Source organism: Trematomus bernacchii, unplaced genomic scaffold (genome assembly GCF_902827165.1).
Source record: "Trematomus bernacchii unplaced genomic scaffold, fTreBer1.1, whole genome shotgun sequence".
NCBI classification, from domain to species: Eukaryota; Metazoa; Chordata; class Actinopteri; order Perciformes; family Nototheniidae; genus Trematomus; species Trematomus bernacchii.
The window spans coordinates 8,195,864-8,217,477 of NW_022987641.1; the positions used below are offsets into that span (position 1 = coordinate 8,195,864).

General features: G+C 41.7%; 1 protein-coding gene across 1 annotated transcript in view; it reads right to left on the reverse strand.

Annotated features, from left to right (window-relative positions):
* LOC117484944 (NXPE family member 3-like) overlaps positions 1–21,614 on the reverse strand; it is a 45,565-nt gene that overhangs the window by 12,356 nt on the left and 11,595 nt on the right. The window contains 1 exon segment of the mRNA XM_034133444.1: positions 3,258–3,402. Coding sequence (XP_033989335.1) covers positions 3,258–3,402 — 145 coding nt within the window.

The following is a 21,614-nucleotide window of genomic DNA, read 5'->3' on the forward strand; positions in this document are numbered from 1 at the left end:
ATCCAAACTACTGGAAAAGTGGCCAACCTCCTTCAAAGCAAAGATCCTCCAACAGGCAGAAATGCTGACTTCCACACCCTTGCTGAAGCGCTTGTTGTTGTCTGCCAAGAACCAAAGGGGTGATGAACCATCACTGGAATCACCAGGTATGGTTTTAGGAACTGCATTGTCATATCATGTCATATTGCCTATTGTAAATTGTCTATGTGAGGCTGGAGGGAGTGTATGACCACACAGTTGGAGAATTTTTTTATACAGTCTATGGTTGCTACAAAGGATTGTGGGTAATGTCCGTCAAACTTCCGGGTTCCTCCATGGGACGTTATTTCGGAAAAAGTATGCATTGAAGTCAATGGAGAGAGAAAGATTATCTTTCGATCCCGTTTGAATTGTGCCACGAATTACACATATGATGTTTGTCAATCTTAAATAATAATTTCCATGTCAAAAAAAGTCAAAGTTTGTCGTAAAACTGTTGAAATATAAGACTATGAAATGTGTGTGTGTATGTACAGCTCTCAACATGCCCAGACTTGTAGTGATTTTCGCCTCTTTTAATACTTTTAATACCACATTACATCACACGTTTGATGCGCGCCCGTGATTGAAAATCTCTTTATTTAAAACAAAAACAAGGACAATAAACAAAGCAGTCTTCACAACGACCGGACAAAATACTTTGAGCCGCCCTATAGCCAAAGCCCGAAACACTGTTTAAAGCATAATAAAGACAATATATAGAGCATAATGGAAAATAACGTATCTATGCCACAATTTTAGATGCCGGGTAGCAATAAAGATAACGCCATTAAACCGTTACACAACATAACAGACATAATATCGATAGCAGCGTCCCTAGCAACCACCTTGGTAACAATGAAAACGTTGTATTTACACAATTTCACAAAGTATTCTTCGTAATAACTAGCAAACCAAAGATCATGTACATCCACTGCACACATAATCTGAAATAACAACTCATATTTCTCGCATCAAATGACATCAAAACGCATTTTAATGGCCAAACTAACCTTAAAATAGGCATTTTCTACCGAGAATAAAACGAAGGTCGGCCATGTTTTTTTATTTCTGCGGAGAGAAAGTTGAAGATCACGTGACATAGACGCCAGCCATTGAAAATGAATCGTGGAAAAAAAACACGTAGGGATCCTACAATTTCAGAGGCGTTTTTGTAGAAATACTACGTCCCAAGTTGTGGACCAACGTAGTTATTACACGTTTAGATGTGAGACTGGGTTGTCTTTTCTTACAGAGTGGGACAGTGATATGGCATCCATTCTCCTCCTTCTGCACCTCCTGTCACCCCAGCCTGCGGGAAGGAAGAAAACCCAGAAGATCAGTGTAGCTCAGGCCATTGACCATCTGGTCGTATTTCACAAGGTATGTGGCAGGTTTAAGAATGTTAGATCTAACCACCAGAACTACTACAGAGAGCTGTCACTATGATAAAGTAGGACTAGGCTAGTGCAAATATAAACTATTCCTAAAAACACACTTGCATATTACACACACATGCGCATAGTTAGCCATGTAAAATGAAAATGTTGCTTGCCTTGTCCTTCAGTCCTGTAGGAGTCTGGATGAGCACCTTCAGAGCCATATGGACACGAGCCAGCCATATCTTCTTGCTTCAGGGACCAGCAAGGAGGCCATCGGCAACTTCTTCATTCTGATCGACAAGAAGCTCATCCCCTGTGAGGCTACCACTTCCTTAGCAGCAATTGATGAACTTTTTAAGCTTCACTTTGTCTTAGGGACTAGCTATGATCCAGCACTCAAAAGCATGTACACATTTCTGCAAACAACTGTCTATAACATAGACGTTGACACCACCAGTGAGAGCCCCAAGGTCAAGGAACTGAGAACTAAGTTTGTGAGTAATGTATAAGTGTTACATTTGCAGATTATTGCTTGATACGCCTGGATCCTTAACTCGGCACCTTAAGCTTGTTCATGGCTTGTCTTAGACAGCTATGTGCTGTAATTTTTATTTATCCCTCCACCCCATGGGTGTGTGAGGTCCAAAAAGGTTGTTTGTTGCCTGGCACGGCAGGCAACAAACAACCTTTTTGGACCTCCACTGCCATAGAGGGTTATTTTTTATTTTTGTACATATACATTTTTGCTGTTGAACAATATTGAATGTCGGTTGAATTGCATATTGTGAGAATTTGTCAGTCTTAAGAGACATGGAAAGTGTATTTGTTGAGCATCTTCATGCCTTTAATGTTGTTAAGCAGGATAGTCTTTCAGTCATCAAACCTGATGCACTGCAATTTCATAAGCCTTTTGATCTGCAAATGTCTGCAAGTGCCAATGACACCCTTTTTTATATTGTCTTAGACAGCTATGTGCTGTAATTTTTATTTATCCCTCCACCCCATGGGTGTGTGAGGTCCAAAAAGGTTGTTTGTTGCCTGGCACGGCAGGCAACAAACAACCTTTTTGGACCTCCACTGCCATAGAGGGTTATTTTTTATTTGTTGAATTGCATATTGTGAGAATTTGTGCATTGGGAGAATTTGTCAGTCTTAAGAGACATGCCACCATTCAAATAAAGCACTTGTCATATATGTTATCTGGAATGATTTATTGGTCATTGTAACTTTTAACACCAGTTTGTTGTACATCATAATACCAATACACTACATTGACACTAGATTAGTGTTCATTTTGAACTCCCAGAGGGTTGAGGCTAATGCAAAATGCAACACCAGTATAATGTGCATTCAACACTAGTTCAGTGTACATTTCTAACTCTTAAAGGTGTTAGATGGGAGAAGATGTATCACTACTGTAGTGTTACTCTACACCGGGACAGTGTTAAATTGCAACACTATTAGTGTACATGTTTAACTCTAAAAGGTGTTAGATGGGAGAAGATGTATCACTACTGTAGTCTTACTCTACACCAGAACCGTGTTAAATTGAAGATGCAGCCAACACTGTTAGTGTTGTTATCGGTGTTGGTGTTCAGTGTTGGTGTTCACATCTTACACTCTTAGTGTTGGTATAGTAACACTGTGATAGTGTTATATTGTCAACACTTTGGAAAGTGTTAATTTAACACTTTGCTGGTGGTTTCAATATAAACTCTTTTATAGTGTTAAAATTAACTACATGGGTGTTGAATTTTTGATTTCAAATTTGCTGTGTGTATCTCGAGCCGGTTTCTCAAACTTACCTACCCCACCTTTAAGTCAACCTTATTAGTGATCCTAGATAACAGTTCTCACCTGGAAGTCCGTTCTATGAAGTGCATAGAGTAAGAAAGCCACGAGCAGAAGGAGAAAGATGGTGAAACATTTTCTTCCTTTCAAAGAGAAGATCTTCATGATATTGTCCAGCTCCAGCCTGACACTGTGACCACTTCCTTTGGTACTGGATTAAATAATAAAACATTTATGCCAGGTTAATACAAAATGTAATCATAGAATAAATTATAATTAGAAAAATATAAAGTCATTTTATTAGAGCCACTCTTACCTGCAGCATTAGAAACATGTCTTTTGTTTTTACAAGAATAATTCTATGGTTGAATATAACTCAGATTTCTACATAATAAGTATACTTTTTTATTTTTGGTACTTAATGTATATTTTATTGCACTTTTGCATGATTAAAAAAATGGATTATTTGTCAATCTTCTCGAGAAATGTAAAGTAGCATAACAATTGAAATAGTCAAAGTAAATGCAAGTACCTAAAAAGAATACACGTTGACATTAGGTTAAAAGCAGCATTTCGTTTTAAGTTGCCTTTAAAATGAAACCCCAAATTACTTTATTAGAGAGTATGGCCTTACCTTAACATTGCTTAATTTGGAGATTATGGTAAGAAAGTCTTAGTGTGGTCCTACACTTTAGTATGGGTTGATCTATCAGGGAGGGACTCTGACCAAGCCCACAAAGAACGCGCACATGCCTGCATGCGCACTGTTAGGTAACTATCCTGTTAATTAACACTCTTAATTCCAGCAGGATAGCCAGTAACCCAGTCTGAATTGGTTTATGACATTATGTGCGTGATTCTTACAGTATTTGCTGCCTAAAGCTGCTTTGTAGTATAATAGGCTCCTTCACTTAATGAAATCCCTGCAGCATGTAGAGCCTCTACAAAGAAAGAATGAAACACGAGTAGATGTGCCGCAGGAGCGCGCACAGTTCTGGTTACGCACAGTCTGGCACTGTTTACCTTCATTATATCTGATTACAATGCAAACAGGCTTCTACGGAATAACCACTGCTAACTCAACACACACCAGATGATCGGTAATTACCATGATGTGCTTTTATGATGAACGATACGTTCACCAGGGCGCACCAGCCATGGACACGCAATAGCCAGCAGCAGCGGTGCACAATGGCTTTTGAAATCATAGTATTAGCGAAGATATCTTAACTTGGTAATGTTAGAAATTAAAATCAATGTTAAACAGCATAATTCAGTCTAAAACATATCGTCAGTTTAAAGCTGTTTTATTGTGGAAAAGCCCGGAAGTTCTCAGGAAATCAATGCCAAGCTTTTATTCTGAAAAATCCTTTATCCGGTTAGCTTGTGACTAATGTTGCGTTTTCTGAATGTAAAGTGAAAATGACTTGGAGTGTTACACACAAACGTACGGACTTTAACACTACATCGATAGACGTTAAGATATTATTACTGCTGAATATTAAATGAAGGTCTAGTTGATCGTAGTGTTTACAGATACGTGAGAAGCTATGACGTCAGAGGGAATTTCCGTAAAATAAGAACTGTGCCGGAGCGGAACCACTAGGACTTCTAAACTAAGTATTACAGCTGTTTATAAGGTGTTAAATAGAAAGTCATGACAGAGATAATGAGGAGAAAATGCTTAAGGAAGTAGGCAGAGAATATCAATGTCGAAATCATCTGTGCTCTCGCGATATCGAACCGGCAAATGAGTAGGGGGCCACCCACTATTTGCACAGCGGGGGACAACGAGACGTGGATAAAAAGGCAGGACGAAAGATAACTCACTCTCTTCCCTTCGCTGCAGCCTCCCTCAAGACAACACCGGCTTTGTCTCTCCATTCACCATGCTTGTTCTTTAACCACGTTACTTAATTAAACTACCCATTTGAACCTTTTCAGAGACTCCATTAGTCTCGTTATTTTAAGTTTCTTTCCTGGGAGCGAGAAGATCACAAATTATCAACATTTGGTGACCCAGACATGTGATCTCGACACTGGGAGAGAAACCGCTAGTTTCGACGGAGATTTTGGCGAACCAAAAGACACACAAAGGGCCCATATGCGAACGGTAAGGAGAAGCCAGTTATATCAAATTCTTCAATAGCTTATATAGAACCATTTAGATTTGTGTGTTTTGCGGCGAGCAGGACATCCTGAGAACAGCTGTTAATTTAATGTTAAATATAAATTTAAACCAAACCACGTGGCGTTGTTTTAGAGCAAGCAGGGTGAGTCTATTTTCCTTTCTTTGATTCATTAACCAACTGCATGTTTTTTTAAACCAACTGCATGATTATAATGTGTGTGTTTTCCAAGCCGGATATATTAATGTGCTTTTAAGCCGGTATTTATATAATCTTTAAAAAAAAAAAAATTAAAAAAAAAAAAAAAAGAAAAATCCCAGATATTGAAGTTAAGTTCGGATGACATAGGATATTTGTTATCAGGAGCGAAGGTACTATTCAGTAGATTAGTGATTCATCTTTGATACATTTAAGGACTATATCCAACTACTTATTATATTGTGTTTGACGACTTATAGATGGACTCTTGTCGTTTTGTATATTCTCAAGACAGATGGTATCTTCTTGACAGAGAAATAGATGGTATCTTTTCTCGTTATTAGCAAGTTAAAGATGGAATCTTCTTGTTAAAGAGAGTTGATGGCATCGTCTCGTTTTTAGTCTCAAGATCAGATGGAATCGTCTTGTTTCATTGTCCCAAATAAGTGAGATGGTCTCTTGTTTAATTGGTGATAAGAGTCTGTGGAAGTCTGAAGTATACTCTTTAATCATTGCGTGTGCATTACGGAAAGAAATGCGGCATTCGTGCGTTAGATAGACGATATTCTTTTAATAGTGTTTGACTGGCTTCCCATTTGGTCGCATAATAGCGTGAGAGTTGCCCAGACGACCAGTGGCGTTTTTATATGTACAAAAGTGGTGGGGCACAAAAAACTTAGATGTCTATATATAAGCTTCTGCAGTGACGTGCAGTGAGGTTCATGGCTGGTGAGGCACTGGCACTGACTCTTCAGGTTTACAAATATTATATTTTGACCTAAACCAAAATATAATATTATTTTCAAAAGCTTTTTTTGTCTGATGCTTCGATTAATTTTAAACAGACAGTTCAACAAAAGGATACCCAAAAAATGTCATTTTATCATTTAAATATTGAATTGTTCTCTCTTAGTCAGATCCCATTTTCAATAAAATGGCGGTCTTACCTTGACTTGAAGATGAAGTCCATTTGCCTATCCTTCTGGACAAACATTTCTATTACTTTTTTGTAAAAGTCCTCCTTATGTTCTTGTAGTTTCAAAAGTCTATCATAAATCTAATCCATAGATTTATGATAAAAAAATTATATAAGTAGGGTAGACATGTGGATGTTATCCGGCTAATCAAAACGTGCATTTATCTAACAGGTACGTTTCCCACAGATCTTATTTCGAGCTATTTTCTAAAATCCTCTGGAGAAATCTCATTGCTTTTTTGTGCTTACTTCCTGGTTTTAGGACGCGCCACTGCAGCTCTCTCGTCTCCTCTTCAAGCACCACACTTTTCGCGGCACACGTACTTACAGCCAATCAGCTCTGAATGATTTGAGATGACGTATGGTGGGGATGGTAGCTCCATGCCCCTCTGGTCATTATTTTTTTGCCACACACATTTCATTACAAAATACTCTGAGCATGCGCAGTGAAGTTTTTACAGTCACCGTTGACTTCACAGCGAGAGGAAGGGGCATAATCAGGTTTTGTCCCACATGGCTCTAAACAGCTCAATAGGCACACACTGTGACTGTAGACACACTAATTAGAAGAACACAGACTAAAACAGCAATGTACAGACGAATCAGATGATTAAACATGATCTTAAAATATATTTTATATATTTTTTTTTTTTTTTTTTTTGCATTTTTGTAATCATTATTTGTAATACTTTCTGCTGACACTAGGTGGGGCTGTGCCCCACCTGCCCCTAATGACCAGTCGCCACTGCAGACGACCATAGGCTAAATAGTTTTGATGGTCTCTAACTATTTTGTATTAACTTGTTTAAATTGTATAGCATATTGAGAGTGTCGTGCTGTTATACTGCTCTGAAGTTTAGCCTGGAATGAGGTCTCCTTGTTGAGATCAACACCTCCAGGATTTCAACGCATCAGAGACAGCCATTCTTCTTGCAAAAAACTCTTTGTTCTGCAGGTCAGCATTTGAAATCAGTTGCCATCTTGTTTTGACCTCATGTTGACAAACAATGACATGGCAGTCGCCATTCTGTGAAATGCTAATTCAGAGGACCAGTTGTTGTCTTTTTGAAATCCATTCAGTTTCACTCACATGAGGCTAATTCAATATTCATGACCTCCATAGTGTGTAGAAAAAATCATTCTTCTTGAGTCAAAGTTGGAATTAGATATTCCATTTTGCTGAATCAGGTTATCTATACCGTTGGAGTTTGGTTTTTGAAGAAAAAGATTATTGTATTTTCTAAAAAGCTCAAATCTGATTTTTGAAATATTAGTCCTTGCAAAGGAGTTTTACCTGCTTATGCTTATACTGTGCGATGTGGTTTGGCTGTTTTATGCTTTGTCGATTAATCCTAAAAATTGTGTGTGCTGATGGCTGTTTTATGCTTTGTCCATTAATCCTACAAATTGTGATTGCAAGTGTATTCGCTGGTTTAAGTTTGACTGTTTAATCATAAAGTGAATTTCTTTCCCATATCAAAGATAGTTTTTAAGAAAATAAGCTTCTTGTTAAAAAGAAGTCCGTTTTTAGAAAAATTTAAAAGGGTGGAAAAAAAAAGCTGAAAAATTACAACAGCGCACTCTGCTGGTTGTACAGAATTGTTGCACAAGAAATAGGGGTAAAGGGACAAACGTATAAATACAACACCAATTGATTATAATTTTCAAGTATTATAGATGAACGCGTACTTCATCACACATAGATAGAATCACAGGTGGTTCCTGATATTAAGATAAGAAACCTTACATAAGTCTTTCAACCTAGACTGTAGAATACCTAAACACCACACAATTGAAGTAAAAACATAGTTTATGACATTAGCATAATTTCATGCACTTTGGAATACACTATACACAGTAAAGCTAGATTTTTACGAGATTTCTATTTGCATATTTCAAAGCCAAGCCACTGTACAAGGTTTATAAAAAAAAAAAAAATTATTAAAAAATTAAAAACTTTTTTGCATATTTTTATTTTTACTTTATTAATCTTTTTTTTAAAAAAAAAAAAAAAAAAAAAACCCAGGTATTGAAGTTAAGTTCGGATGACATAGGATATTTTCTATCAGGAGCGAAGGTACTATTCAGAAGATTAGTGATTCATCTTGGATACATTTAATAACTATATCCAACTACTTAAGCAATATGTCGCCAAAATACACTAAGTTAGGAGCACCCGCAGAGCCAGGGTCAACTGCAGACATCAAGGCAAAGGTACATGTCAGATCAGATGCCACAACACATGCATCAGACAGACAAAAGAACTGGAAACAGATACAGGAATTGTTTGATCAATGGCAGACGAGAGGATTGATTCCAGCAGATGATCAACCTGGCCCAACAAAAGCCCATAGAAAAGCTGTAGTTGCTTATGAGAATGAGAGATACTTAGACCAGCAAGAAGCATGGATCCACACCAGACACCCCTTTTGGTATGGACCTGAAAAAAGCGCTATGAACAAAGCTGAAAATAGAAAAACGACAGTTACAAGTCTGCTGCTCCATCTGAAATATGCCAGCCAGGGATTGACAAACAGCATACATGTGTTAAAAGCGGCAGATCGGCCAGTGAAGGAAGACACAGCAGGAATAACAGAAGAGGCTCCAGTTATCCAAACTCAAGAGCAGAATCCAAGTCTAACTGAAGTGTCTTTTTCCAACATATCAGAGAACAACCCTTTTCACCAAGCCCCTATAGGAGAAGTATTGGAGTTGGATGGACTCCCCACAGCTACACGTGTCAAAGACTTGGAGTATGAAGTAAGGATGCTATCTGGTGAAGTTAACCAGCTGAAGGAGGAACTCAAAAGAAGAGAGGAAGACGGATCTCAAGACGCTACAACAGTAGCTATAGCTGGAAGACTCAAGAACTGCACAATCCACATGTTACCGGTGATAGCAGCTGGAGAAGGAGGATTTCAATACCAACCATGGACTCACAGGGACATGGAAACATTAGTGTCCAAGCTACCTCCACTCACCAAAGGAGGTCAGAAGTGGGTGGATGATCTGGAGAAGTACACTGTCCAAGACGACCTGTGCTTGGGAGACATGAGGGCACTGCTAGGACGGATAGAAGGAAGACTAAAGGCAAGAGCAGTAGATTTCGAGGCCAAATGCGCCAACTCTGCAGATGACATTTCATTCAACAAAATCAGGTCGAGCTATTGGGCTGCTATTCGTCACATCTACCCGACAGCATACAGTTTACATGCCCTCACCAGCCTGAAAAAACGAACGGAGGAAGACATGCATGCCTTCTTGAAGAGATGTGAAGGAGTGTGGGAGGACAGCACTGGAGAACGACATGACGTTTCTCCGGCTGTCGTGATGTTGTGGAAGAATGCGGTCATTAAAGCCCTTCCCCAATCCGTGCAGGCATGCCTGGAAGACAAGGTGGGATTAGACATTAAACCCATTGAAGAATGGAGACAACATCTCATTCACCAAGACATGACATACCAGGCAACACAGAGGGAAAATGACGAAGTGATGAAAGCACTAAAACTAAGACTTTTGAAGATGCAGGTAGCTGAGAAAGACATTGAGGCTTGTAGGAAGAAGACAAGGAGAAGGGAGGAGAAGCTTTCAGAGATAGCCATAGAACCAGAGAAGGCAGGGCGAACACCTCTAACAGTTCAAACTCAGGAAGAACCAGAGAATCAAATGCAGAACCAACAAAGCGGAGGAGGAAGTTTCAGAGGAAGACGTTTCCAGAATGGTGGCTGCTACACATGTGGTCAGACGTCACATTGGTCCAATGCATGTCCCACACAACTCCAGCAACAGCAAGCACCTGTGTATCTGCCTACCCAAGTACAGCCGCAAGCACAGGTATACCCTCCCATACAACGAAGGGGCAGAGGAGGACGTTTTCAATCAACAGAAAGAGGTTCCCAAAGTGAAGGATGCTTCAAATGTGGTCAGCTGACACATTGGTCAAGAGAGTGTCCGCAGAACATTGCATCAAACAACGGCCCTCCACAAAGTTACCCCAGGGGAGGTTTCCATGACTATAACAGAGGCAGGGGGTCTCAGGGATGGCAAAGAAGAATAGTATTTCCAAACATGAATGTTATTTAACAATAGTGAGTAGCATATTGCATTTAAATATAAATCATCCACAGATTAGTATAAGAAGATTAAAACATAGTAGAACATTTAGCAGACTATTTTTGTAATTATGAGAAGGAAAGAGATTACGAGTGATGTTGTTCCCCCACACAGAAAACTATTGTGCCCACACAGCTAGAGAGGTCAAGACAATGGTTTTCGCCCAAAAGATGAAGATGAAAGCCTAGTCCTCGCCCAAGACGGAGGGTCCTTACCAAGTCCTCCTGTTTAAATCGACTGCAGTTCAAGGGGCAGTACAGGCTACACCTGATGTGCACCTGCTAAAAAAAAAAAAAACAGAAACTCGATTCTGCTGTGGTGAAGTCTGGCTACAAAGGGAGGTGTTTCAATAAGATCGCTTGTCTCAAACCAGTGAAGAAGTCAACAAGAACCCAGCAGAACTAGAGAGTGACTGTTAGCGGGAGAACAGTGACAGAGTGACAGAAACTGGCACAACATTTACCAGCCACCATAGATAGACCCCGTCAGAAGACCGGGGCTGTGTTTAAAGGGGAACTTCATTTATTGAGTTGAGGTATATATGGAGTCAGATTACATTCTCTCATAAACACATTTTTATAATAGGTCTGAAGTTTCTGATTTAAGGCATGAGCTGCCAACTAAATAACATAACACTGAGCTTGGATGAAGAAGTTGTAGGGTTTTTTACAACAGTTTCAAGAATCAGTCTTCATTTATTTATGTTCAAGTTAATTTGTTGATTTATAAAGTAGTGCATAAAGCAATATCTATTTTTAAGTGAGGGACATCAGCCCTTCATGTTCTTCTGCGTGCAACCCTCTGTGAGAGTAGTTCGTATTTCCCACTAGTTTAAAGACATATTATTCTGTCATGATTTGTTTGTTTAACAGTGTCAGCCAATCTCTAATACTAGAGCTATTAAGACGTATTAGCAACACCAGTGTGGTTTTTTCGCAGCAACACTGTGTCACGGTTGAGTGCAGCAGGCAGGACCCAAATGCAGATTTCCAAGAATAATTCCTTTAATCCGGTACAAAGTAGAACACAGAACACTACCATGTGACACACAGTCAAATACAAACAAGACACAGGTGAGGAGGGAGGAGAAAACACAGGGGCACCAGGTGAACACAATCGGGCAATCAGGCAGGAGGGAACACAGAGACAGGAAGCAACAGGCAGGTGAACACTTTTCAAAACAAAACAGGAAACCAAAGACAGAAAAAGACAAGACAAAATACAACACAGACAGATCGTGACAGTACCCCCCCCTCAAGGAACGGATCCCAGACGTCCCAAAAAGTCCCAAAAAATCCAAAAAATTCCAGCAGGGTGGGTGGAGGGGGTCTGGAGGAGGGACGCACAACCAGGACCAACAGGGTGGGTGGAGGGGGTCCGGAGGACGGGCCCGGAAGGGGTCTCGGGCGGACGGCCCGGGGGCAAGGCAGAGTCCAAAAAGGGGCGAAGGCCACAGCGGGCGAACTCAGGGACCCGGGCATGAGAGCGAAGGCAGTGGTTGGAAGAGTCAGGAGGCCGGGCTCGAGGGCGAAGACCACGGCTGGGGAACTCAGGAGACCGGGCTTGAGGGCGAAGACCGCGGCACTCCGGGAGCCGGGCTCGAAGGTCAAGACGGGACAGCTCCGGTGGACGAGCAGAAAGGCGCCGACGGGACAGCTCCGGAGGCCGGGCAGGAAAGCGCAGACGGGACAGCTCCGGAGGCCGGGCAGGAAGGCGTCGATAGGACAGCTCCGGAGGCCGGGCAGGAAGGCGTCGACAGGACAGCTCCGGAGGCCGGGCAGGAAGGCGTCGACAGGACAGCTCCGGAGGACGGGCAGGACCCAGTATCGACCGGACAGGAACCGGAGCCGACCGGACAGGCGCAGACGGGACCCCGAACAAGACATGGGCTTGTGTCAATGGGACCCCGGATGTAGCAAGGGCTGGTGTCGACTGGACCCCCAACGGAACAGGACACAGAGTTGGTAGGACCCCCGGCGGGACCGGTGTCGGCGGGACCCCCAACAGAACCGGATCTGGTGTTGGCAGGAAACCCGGCGGAGCAGTAGTCGGCGGGACCCCCAACGAGACAGGACATGGGGTTGGCAGGACCCACAGCGGAACAGGTGTCGGCAGGACCCCCAACGATACTGGACGTGGAGTTGGCAGGACCCTCAGCGGAACCCCCAACGGCACAGGACATAGGATTGGCAAGACCCCCGGCAGAAGAGTAGTCGGCAGGACCCCCAATGGGAAAGGACATGGAGTTTGCAAGACCCCCGGCAGGAGAGTTGTTGGCGGGACCCCCAACGGGACAGGTGTCGGTGGGACCCCCAACAGGACAGGATCTGGTGTTGGCAGGAAACCCGGCAGAAGAGTAGTCGGCGGGACCCCCAATGGGACAGGACACGGAGTTGGCGAGACCCCTGGCAGGAGAGTAGTCAGCGGGACCTCCAACAGCACTGGACATAGGGTTGGCAGGACCCCCGGCAGAAGAGTAGTCGGCGGGACCCCCAACGGGACAGGACATAGGATTGGCAGGACCCCCGGCAGAAGAGTAGTCGGCGGGACCCCCAATGGGACAGGACATATGATTGGCAGGACCCCCGGCAGAAGAGCAGTCGGCAGGATCCCCAACGATACTGGACGTGGAGTTGGCAGGACCCTCCGCGGAACCCCCAACGGCATAGGACATATGATTGGCAGGACCCCCGGCAGAAGAGCAGTCGGCGGGACCCCCAATGGGACAGGACATAGAGTTGGCAAGACCCCCGGCAGACCCCTGGCAGCAAGGTTTGACATGTGTAGAGCCAAGGACTGATTGATTTCAGCTAAGGCTCGCATCATCTGCTCATGTTGGCCCAGAAGATTTCCCTGACGAAAAATGGCGTGCTGGACCGGAACAGAGGCCGGAACCATGGCTGCTGGGGCCAGAACTGGGGCTGGAACCATGGCTGCTGGGGCCAGAACTGGGGCTGGAACCATGGCTGCGTGGGCCGGTTCTGGAGCCGGAACCATGGCTGCTGGGGCCTGTACTGGAGCCCAAAGCAAGGCTTCTGGGGCTCGGGCTGCTAGCCTGGACTCGCGACTCCTTCTCTTAGGAGACTTTTGGAGGCTCCGTGGACCTCCAAAAGCCAGACGAGTACCCGAGAACGGCTCCTGGACAGGAGCAGGAAATGGGGAAGAAGCAGGGGTTGACTCCAGACGGAACACACCGAGATGTATGGTGTCAGGTTGGCAGTTGGGAGGCAGGGGGCTAGCATGCCTGGGGCTAGCAGGCTGGGAATCACACATCGAAAGGAAATCCAAAATCCAGTCAGGTAAGAACTTAACCAAAGATGGATCCACTGTTGCCACCTGGTGAGCCTCTGCCAGAGCAGCCTCTCTCTGCTGAACACTGGACGCTCCCCTCCACCTACCATAGCAGCAAGCCAAAGAAAAAGTAAAATGTTGTAAATCCACCTCAAATGGATCTGCTGGGCCCATTTCTGGTTGGTTCATTCTGTCCCGGTTGAGTGCAGCAGGCAGGACCCAAATGCAGATTTCCAAGAATAATTCCTTTAATCCGGTACAAAGTAGAACACAGAACACTACCATGTGACACACAGTCAAATACAAACAAGACACAGGTGAGGAGGGAGGAGAAAACACAGGGGCACCAGGTGAACACAATCGGGCAATCAGGCAGGAGGGAACACAGAGACAGGAAGCAACAGGCAGGTGAACACTTTTCAAAACAAAACAGGAAACCAAAGACAGAAAAAGACAAGACAAAATACAACACAGACAGATCGTGACACACTGATACATAGTACCATGACAAAAGCCATTATTGAACTAACAAGAAGTAAACTATATTGTTGTACTAATGACAGATTTTTAGTCAATGTGCATTTATACCATTGGAAGACGATACATCACACAACATCTTTGTACGCCTTGTGGGTACACAGAGGATTTATATGTGTTTGCTACAACGTTAAGGGGTTTTCCATGTCCTATTCATAATAGAGTAATCATTGCGATATTAATTGAGCATTTTATGCTCAAAGGAGGGAAGGTCATGATTAGTCAGATAATGGATTTCGGTAACGTTGTAGTTGATAAATACTAACATGCTGTCAACAATAGGTCGCATAACAACAAAAGGTATACCAAAGCTTGGGCCTCCTCCAAGGAGGGAGTGGTCCAGTTTTAGATATTAGACAAATAGAAGTGGATGAATATGTCAGAGCTCTGAGTAATATTTTCCAAGTTTTTGTCTACACAGGCTAGGAAAGACTGCACAGATACCAGACGAGACATCAGAAGAGACTCCTGTTCGGCCAGGTGATTGGGTGAGGGTGAAAGTTCCCAAAACACAGTGGGCTGATCCCCGGTGGTCGGAACCGTGACAAGTTGTAAAGAACTTCCCACGCGCTCCGGTTTAAAGGTAAAGAAAAAGGAGCAAATTGACACCACCTCACACATTGTCACCCTTCACTGGCAACTTCCAGAAAAGTTATTGGAAACTAGGACTGATTTGGCAGAGCTGGAACAAAAACAATAAATAGAAATACGATTAAGATCAACAGCTCAAGAGACTAATTGTCTTTAGATTTTTATAGATTGTACACTAAAGTGAAAACCTATTTTGTTTTTTCACCTGAAAAAGAGTCCAATGTTTTGTTTCCATTTTCGTATACGTTATTTTTGTACTCATTTACATTTTATAACTGACACAACCATGGATAAAATGTCAAGAACAAAGCCAAAGCAATTATGGGGTCCCCTAGGGATAAGAGTCAGAATAGCATTGTTGATTGTGCTCATTACACTTGGCACCTTTCTGGTTGGATGGGGAGTACAATATCATGAAAGACATGGATCCATTAGTTCACTCGTAGAAAATGCCCACATCACTAACAAAACACCAGCTGTGTTTCAGAGACTTTCACTTATCCCCAGAGCCAACAGATCAGTTGAGCAACAAGAGGAGGAGTTAGAAATACTCGTTCCCAAAGATGAGGAGGTTACAATCAAGATCATTCACCCCCCCTATATGCAGTTCTTGTATCAAATGATGAGATGGGTTTAAGTGATCGGAATATTTAAGTGATGGGAATTTACAATTTAGGGGAATCTCCAAATACACTGGATCCATGTTTTAGTCTGTACCAGAAACACCCCCGTTAAGACTATGGACAACCAACTGGTGACCTGAGCACAATTATTGAAAAGTTATTACAGTAGAAACAGGGTACTAACCCACGAGGACAACTGTATGTACAAACTCTATGAACAAAATTCCCCAACAGATTGTGGCGACTGTGCACAGATGTATCCAGTCACAAAAGTTACTATTGTTCTAAGTAATAGTGAGATTTAACATATTGGAGAATATATGGAGATGTCCTTTTATAGTGTGTGAAACATGTGGTGCTTGAAACATGTAAGTATTTCAATTTATAGAAGAAAATGGTTTCCTGAAAGAGTTATTTGGAGTAGATGTGTTACAGTGGGAGAAAAAACAATGTTTAGAGATATAGTACATTTATTAGTAGACATTAATTGTGTTTAGATGGCATTTAACATTTAAAACAGATAGTATGATTAGAAGATAGAGTGGAGAAGGTTAGATTTACTTTACCTCAGTGTGTTAGAATTTCTATAGGTAATGCGTCCCGAGACCTGGACTCTCTCTCTCTCTCTGCCTGTCAGACTGCTACGACCCCTATCACACGAAAGACCTCACTACAGGAGACTCCTCCTCCTCCTCCTCCTCCATCGAACAGACAGAGAACCAGAGCTGAACCAACAACGACAAGACTGCATCCAGAACCTTCTCCACCTGCGGCATCCAGAACCAGAACAGCATGCTGACATAAAGAGGCATACTCTCATCAGTCCCTAACCCAGGACATGAAGTTCCAAGCTGAGCCACGAGATTTGGCACAAGAGCAGAGTGTGGGACATGAAAGCAGAATACGCCCTCCATACAACAGCGAAGAGACTGTAAAGAAGGAGATGAAATGCAAAGCAGTTGGGCCACTGAAAAGAGTACCAGCGAAAGGATTTAAGAGCTGATGGACTGAGGAGAAGACGGAACCAGAGGAGTTGGCATGGTCTAACAGAATGTGAGGGGGTCGTGGCTTGAGACAACAAGAGGAGGAGAAAAGGAAAACGGGAGTGAGTGAGTTTATACATAAACACACTTATTCACAAACAAACTTGAATTGACTTGATAAATACGTAAAGACAAAAAGATTTATTAGCCATGAATTAATAAATTGGTAAATTAAAATAGTAATAAAGAGGAAACTGTTAAAGTAAAATGAGGAAATAATCCTAAAACACACTGAGGGTACTGTGAGATAAAGGGGTAGACATGATGGAAATATTCACCACACTTTACACTTTAAGCAGTGAGTGTTGTGGGACTTAGGAGTAGAACATATTTTTCAATCTTTCCATCATGTAAACGAATTATTCCCTAAAAGATTTTATTCATGGGTGAATTTGGTAGAGATCTAATGTGTTACAATATTGATCTACAGCTAAAGGGATAGTTTTAGTGACCACTCTATAAGAACAGACAAATCTGTGTTAGTTGGACAATGTTAAAGGGAGAGCTAATACCAAGCCAAATATAGTATCCCAATCTAAAGTATTGTTTTCGCCATTGTAGCATAGTTATTACCATAGAAGAACTGTTAAGGTGGAAATAACATTTGTTTGTCCAAGATGTAGAGTTTTAAAGGACACTGGGCAAAGAGCGATTGCAAATTTAATTTTGGAAAAAGCAATATAATTGGGAGTAATACATGCGGGGCCTTGGATCACTCATTGCAATGATGCATATTTTTGACAACCCATATCGTTTAGAGAGAAGGGGTCACTCAACCCACCCAGCAGTTGTTTTAAATCTTACTTGTAGCTTCACAGGGAGCGCACGGCACCAAATTATGAGTTTAAAAGACAAGCGCCACCATCTCCTGATGGTCATCCATTTAATCAGGGATGACCTGAAATTTAGAGATGTTATTTAAAGTAGAAACATATCCGCCATAAGTGAAAATTCCTAAATTGAACTACAAACCATGGATGAAATAACTACTGTTTTTAAAATCCTTGATAGAGGAGGGAGTAACTGTTACATGCTCGGACACCCAAGGTTCCACACACTGTTAAAGGGGTTAGCATAGTTCTTTAAACAGACTAGAATTGAAGATAAATTAGTGAAATGAGTTATTGATATTCCACCGGTTTTCACACCATTTAAGGAACTTTATCACTGCATTAGAACGGACCACCCAAAGGTACTGAAGTAGGAACCATAAGTGATGAAATTCTCCAATTGTTGTAACTGACCAAAATCTTCTCCCAGAAATGACTGTCTGAAATGCCGTATCCCAGAGTAGATGTTTGATGGTATCATGGAACTAAACCCTTGTATGCAGTCTTGCTACAGGATTAGACTGGGACCTGTGCACTTGTACAGCCAGTGATGTTTTATATGCAGTACCAATGACAGTGGGGCAGTTAATCAACATGGCGAAACGCCCCAAAACCAGTAAGGCTAAGAGACCAGTCAAAGGAGGGAGTTTAGGCTCGACAGTGTACAAGGATAGCATAGGGGTGCCCAGGGGAGTGCTAGATGTTGGAGTTGCATTCCATGTACCCGCACCCTAACATACCGATTGATCACCACGGCCTTTTCTAGAGAACATATTACTTTCATACTTTAAAAAGTATGAAAGGGGGGAGGGTACATTTCTCATAAGGGAACAGTTTCAATTGCTAGCAGAACAAGACGACTCAACCCATATACAGATATTGATGAAAATGAAGACAGTGTGTAAATGATGTTAAATGATATGGATGATAAATGATGAGATTGTTCAAAGAATGTCCAAATCATGTGATATTTCAAATGATGAAATATATTTCAAATGATGAAATCATTAGAATGAAGAACCAGCTACAAAGTGGTATTACTTTGCACTATTCAAAAAAGGTTTCTAACTTTTATGTTTTATACTGTTATTAGTGATGCGATTTTTAAATAGTATGTTTTTATACTTTGTAAAACAAGTGCCTTAACACTGAATGTGGTATGGGAACGGTTTCTGTGAAAGGAGGGAGTAAGAAATGTTCTAATACCACAAGTTGCTGCTATTTTAAAAAGTGATATTGAATGTTAAAACTAAAAGTTATGCACAAGGGAAAACTTTTACACCAGAAGACCAACCAATGTATTGTTTGTATTTTTGATGACGGTTATTTGAACCATTCCATTTTGATAGTATGTTTTTGATATGAGTTATGTACTATGCAAAGTTCAGATGAAGAACTCATTGATTTCAGTATTGTGTTCACACCTTAAAAGGTGTGAAAGGAGGGATTGTTAGAAATTAAAATTCAATGTTTTATGGCATGATTTAGTCTAAAACATACCGTCAGTTTAAAAGCAGTCAGATGAAGAACGTATTACTTTTAGTATTGTGTTCACACCTTAAAAGGTGTGAAAGGAGGGATTGTTAGAAATTAAAATCAATGTTAAACAGCATAATTCAGTCTAAAACATATCGTCAGTTTAAAGCTGTTTTATTGTGGAAAAGCCCGGAAGTTCTCAGGAAATCAATGCCAAGCTTTTATTCTGAAAAATCCTTTATCCGGTTAGCTTGTGACTAATGTTGCGTTTTCTGAATGTAAAGTGAAAATGACTTGGAGTGTTACACACAAACGTACGGACTTTAACACTACATCGATAGACGTTAAGATATTATTACTGCTGAATATTAAATGAAGGTCTAGTTGATCGTAGTGTTTACAGATACGTGAGAAGCTATGACGTCAGAGGGAATTTCCGTAAAATAAGAACTGTGCCGGAGCGGAACCACTAGGACTTCTAAACTAAGTATTACAGCTGTTTATAAGGTATTAAATAGAAAGTCATGACAGAGATAATGAGGAGAAAATGCTTAAGGAAGTAGGCAGAGAATATCAATGTCGAAATCATCTGTGCTCTCGCGATATCGAACCGGCAAATGAGTAGGGGGCCACCCACTATTTGCACAGCGGGGGACAACGAGACGTGGATAAAAAGGCAGGACGAAAGATAACTCACTCTCTTCCCTTCGCTGCAGCCTCCCTCAAGACAACACCGGCTTTGTCTCTCCATTCACCATGCTTGTTCTTTAACCACGTTACTTAATTAAACTACCCATTTGAACCTTTTCAGAGACTCCATTAGTCTCGTTATTTTAAGTTTCTTTCCTGGGAGCGAGAAGATCACAAATTATCAACATTAAGTAACCAAACGTTAGCTTTAATGTTGTCGCCTCTCAGCGTCATACTAATAGTGTCACTTAACACACAAAATGCTGTACAAAAATAAAATAAAAAATGTTTCGGTGCTCCGTATGTTTTATTTGTTTCTGTAACCACATTAAAAGGCGATGCCATCTTGTAAAAACAAGATTTTTAGCATAAATGAGTTACTGGTTACATATACATACATATACTGTAGGCCTATATATATACACACACAGGTATATATATATATATATATTTAAGCAATAGCTCACGACAGGCCGTGGTATATGCTCATTATATCACAGCTAAGGGGCGGCGTGGCGTGGCGTGGCGTGGCGAGAATATTGCTCCACTTTCTCCGGTCCCCGAGATTCGGCTTCCAGTAGCTCTGGAGAGAGCTTTCGCACCTGTGGCCACTAACGGTCATAATTTCTCTGCTTTGTTTCAAGACCCGCATCAGAAAGCTTTTGAATGGTGATACTTTTCCAGTTGGTCTACCTGCTCTTCACGTAGCTCTGCATGTCGTCGTTTAGGTGCTTTTTGTTCTGGAGATAGGCACTCCTCAATCCACTCCTCCATAGTAAGACCCCCCCCCCCGGAGGTCGAAGTTAATCTTAAATGTTTTTGCGGACCTTTTTGATTACAGATTTGAAAACATTGTTGCTTGCTTTAAAAGTAGCACAATTCATTATGTCGAACCTTGGAAAGTATCTAAATATCCCTGCCCTAATGCCAAAGGAGCTGCACACTGAATATGTTTTTGCCGTTTGATGTCTATGTCTGGACCGTTGCGTAAAAAGGAGGGTTTCTGCTCCGTTACTTCTCCGCTGCTTTCTTGTTCCAGTTTGAAAAGCAAGCCCAACTGTATACTGTTTATCTCAGACGCGGAGGAATACTGAGTTGTTGTGAAAAGTAACTTACAATTCTACCCGTGGTATACGCTCAGTATACCACGGCTAAGAACCAATCAGATTGCTTGATTTGACTTGTCCGTTTTATAAATATATATATACAGTTTACTGTACCTACAGTACGTGTGTAATATGTAGATAATGTGTATTCAACTATATTAGGACCCTTTTTGTAATACTGTTATGTTCTTGTCATCAATTGAAATTACTTCCTTATGAAAGATTTCGGAATTGGGGTGGGCATTTTACGGCCCGCGGGCCACATCCGGCCCGTTGGCCGGCCTTGGCCGGCCCGTGTGAGGTTGATCATAAATTATAACATAATGAAAAAAAACAGCAACCTTTTCAAAATAAAAGCAACACAGCTGTATTGCTTGCATGGCGTAAATACTTTTCTAACTGTGTTGCTTTTATTTTGAAAAGGAAGCTGCTGGTTTTTTTATTTATTTACGTAAACGCGCATGCCGTAACAGCTACGAGTGATGCTGGCCGGCTAGTCCTCGAAATGTCCGCTAAGGGCAAAAAAAGAAAGATCGATACTGAATGCCGCGTTTTCAACAAGACATGGACCGCTAAGTATTTATTTACAGAAGTGAAAGGTAAAGCTGTGTGTTTAGTTTGTGGTGCGCAGGTCGCTGTGTTCAAGGAGTACAATTTGAGTCGCCACTATGCTACCAAACACGCAGATAAATACAAGAACCTGTCTGAGGAAGAGTGGGCAAAGGGGTCGGATGCTTTGCTAGCTAAGCTGCAAAGCCAACAACACATTTTCACAAAACATTCCACATCCAGAGATGCAGCTGTCAAGACGAGTTATGTC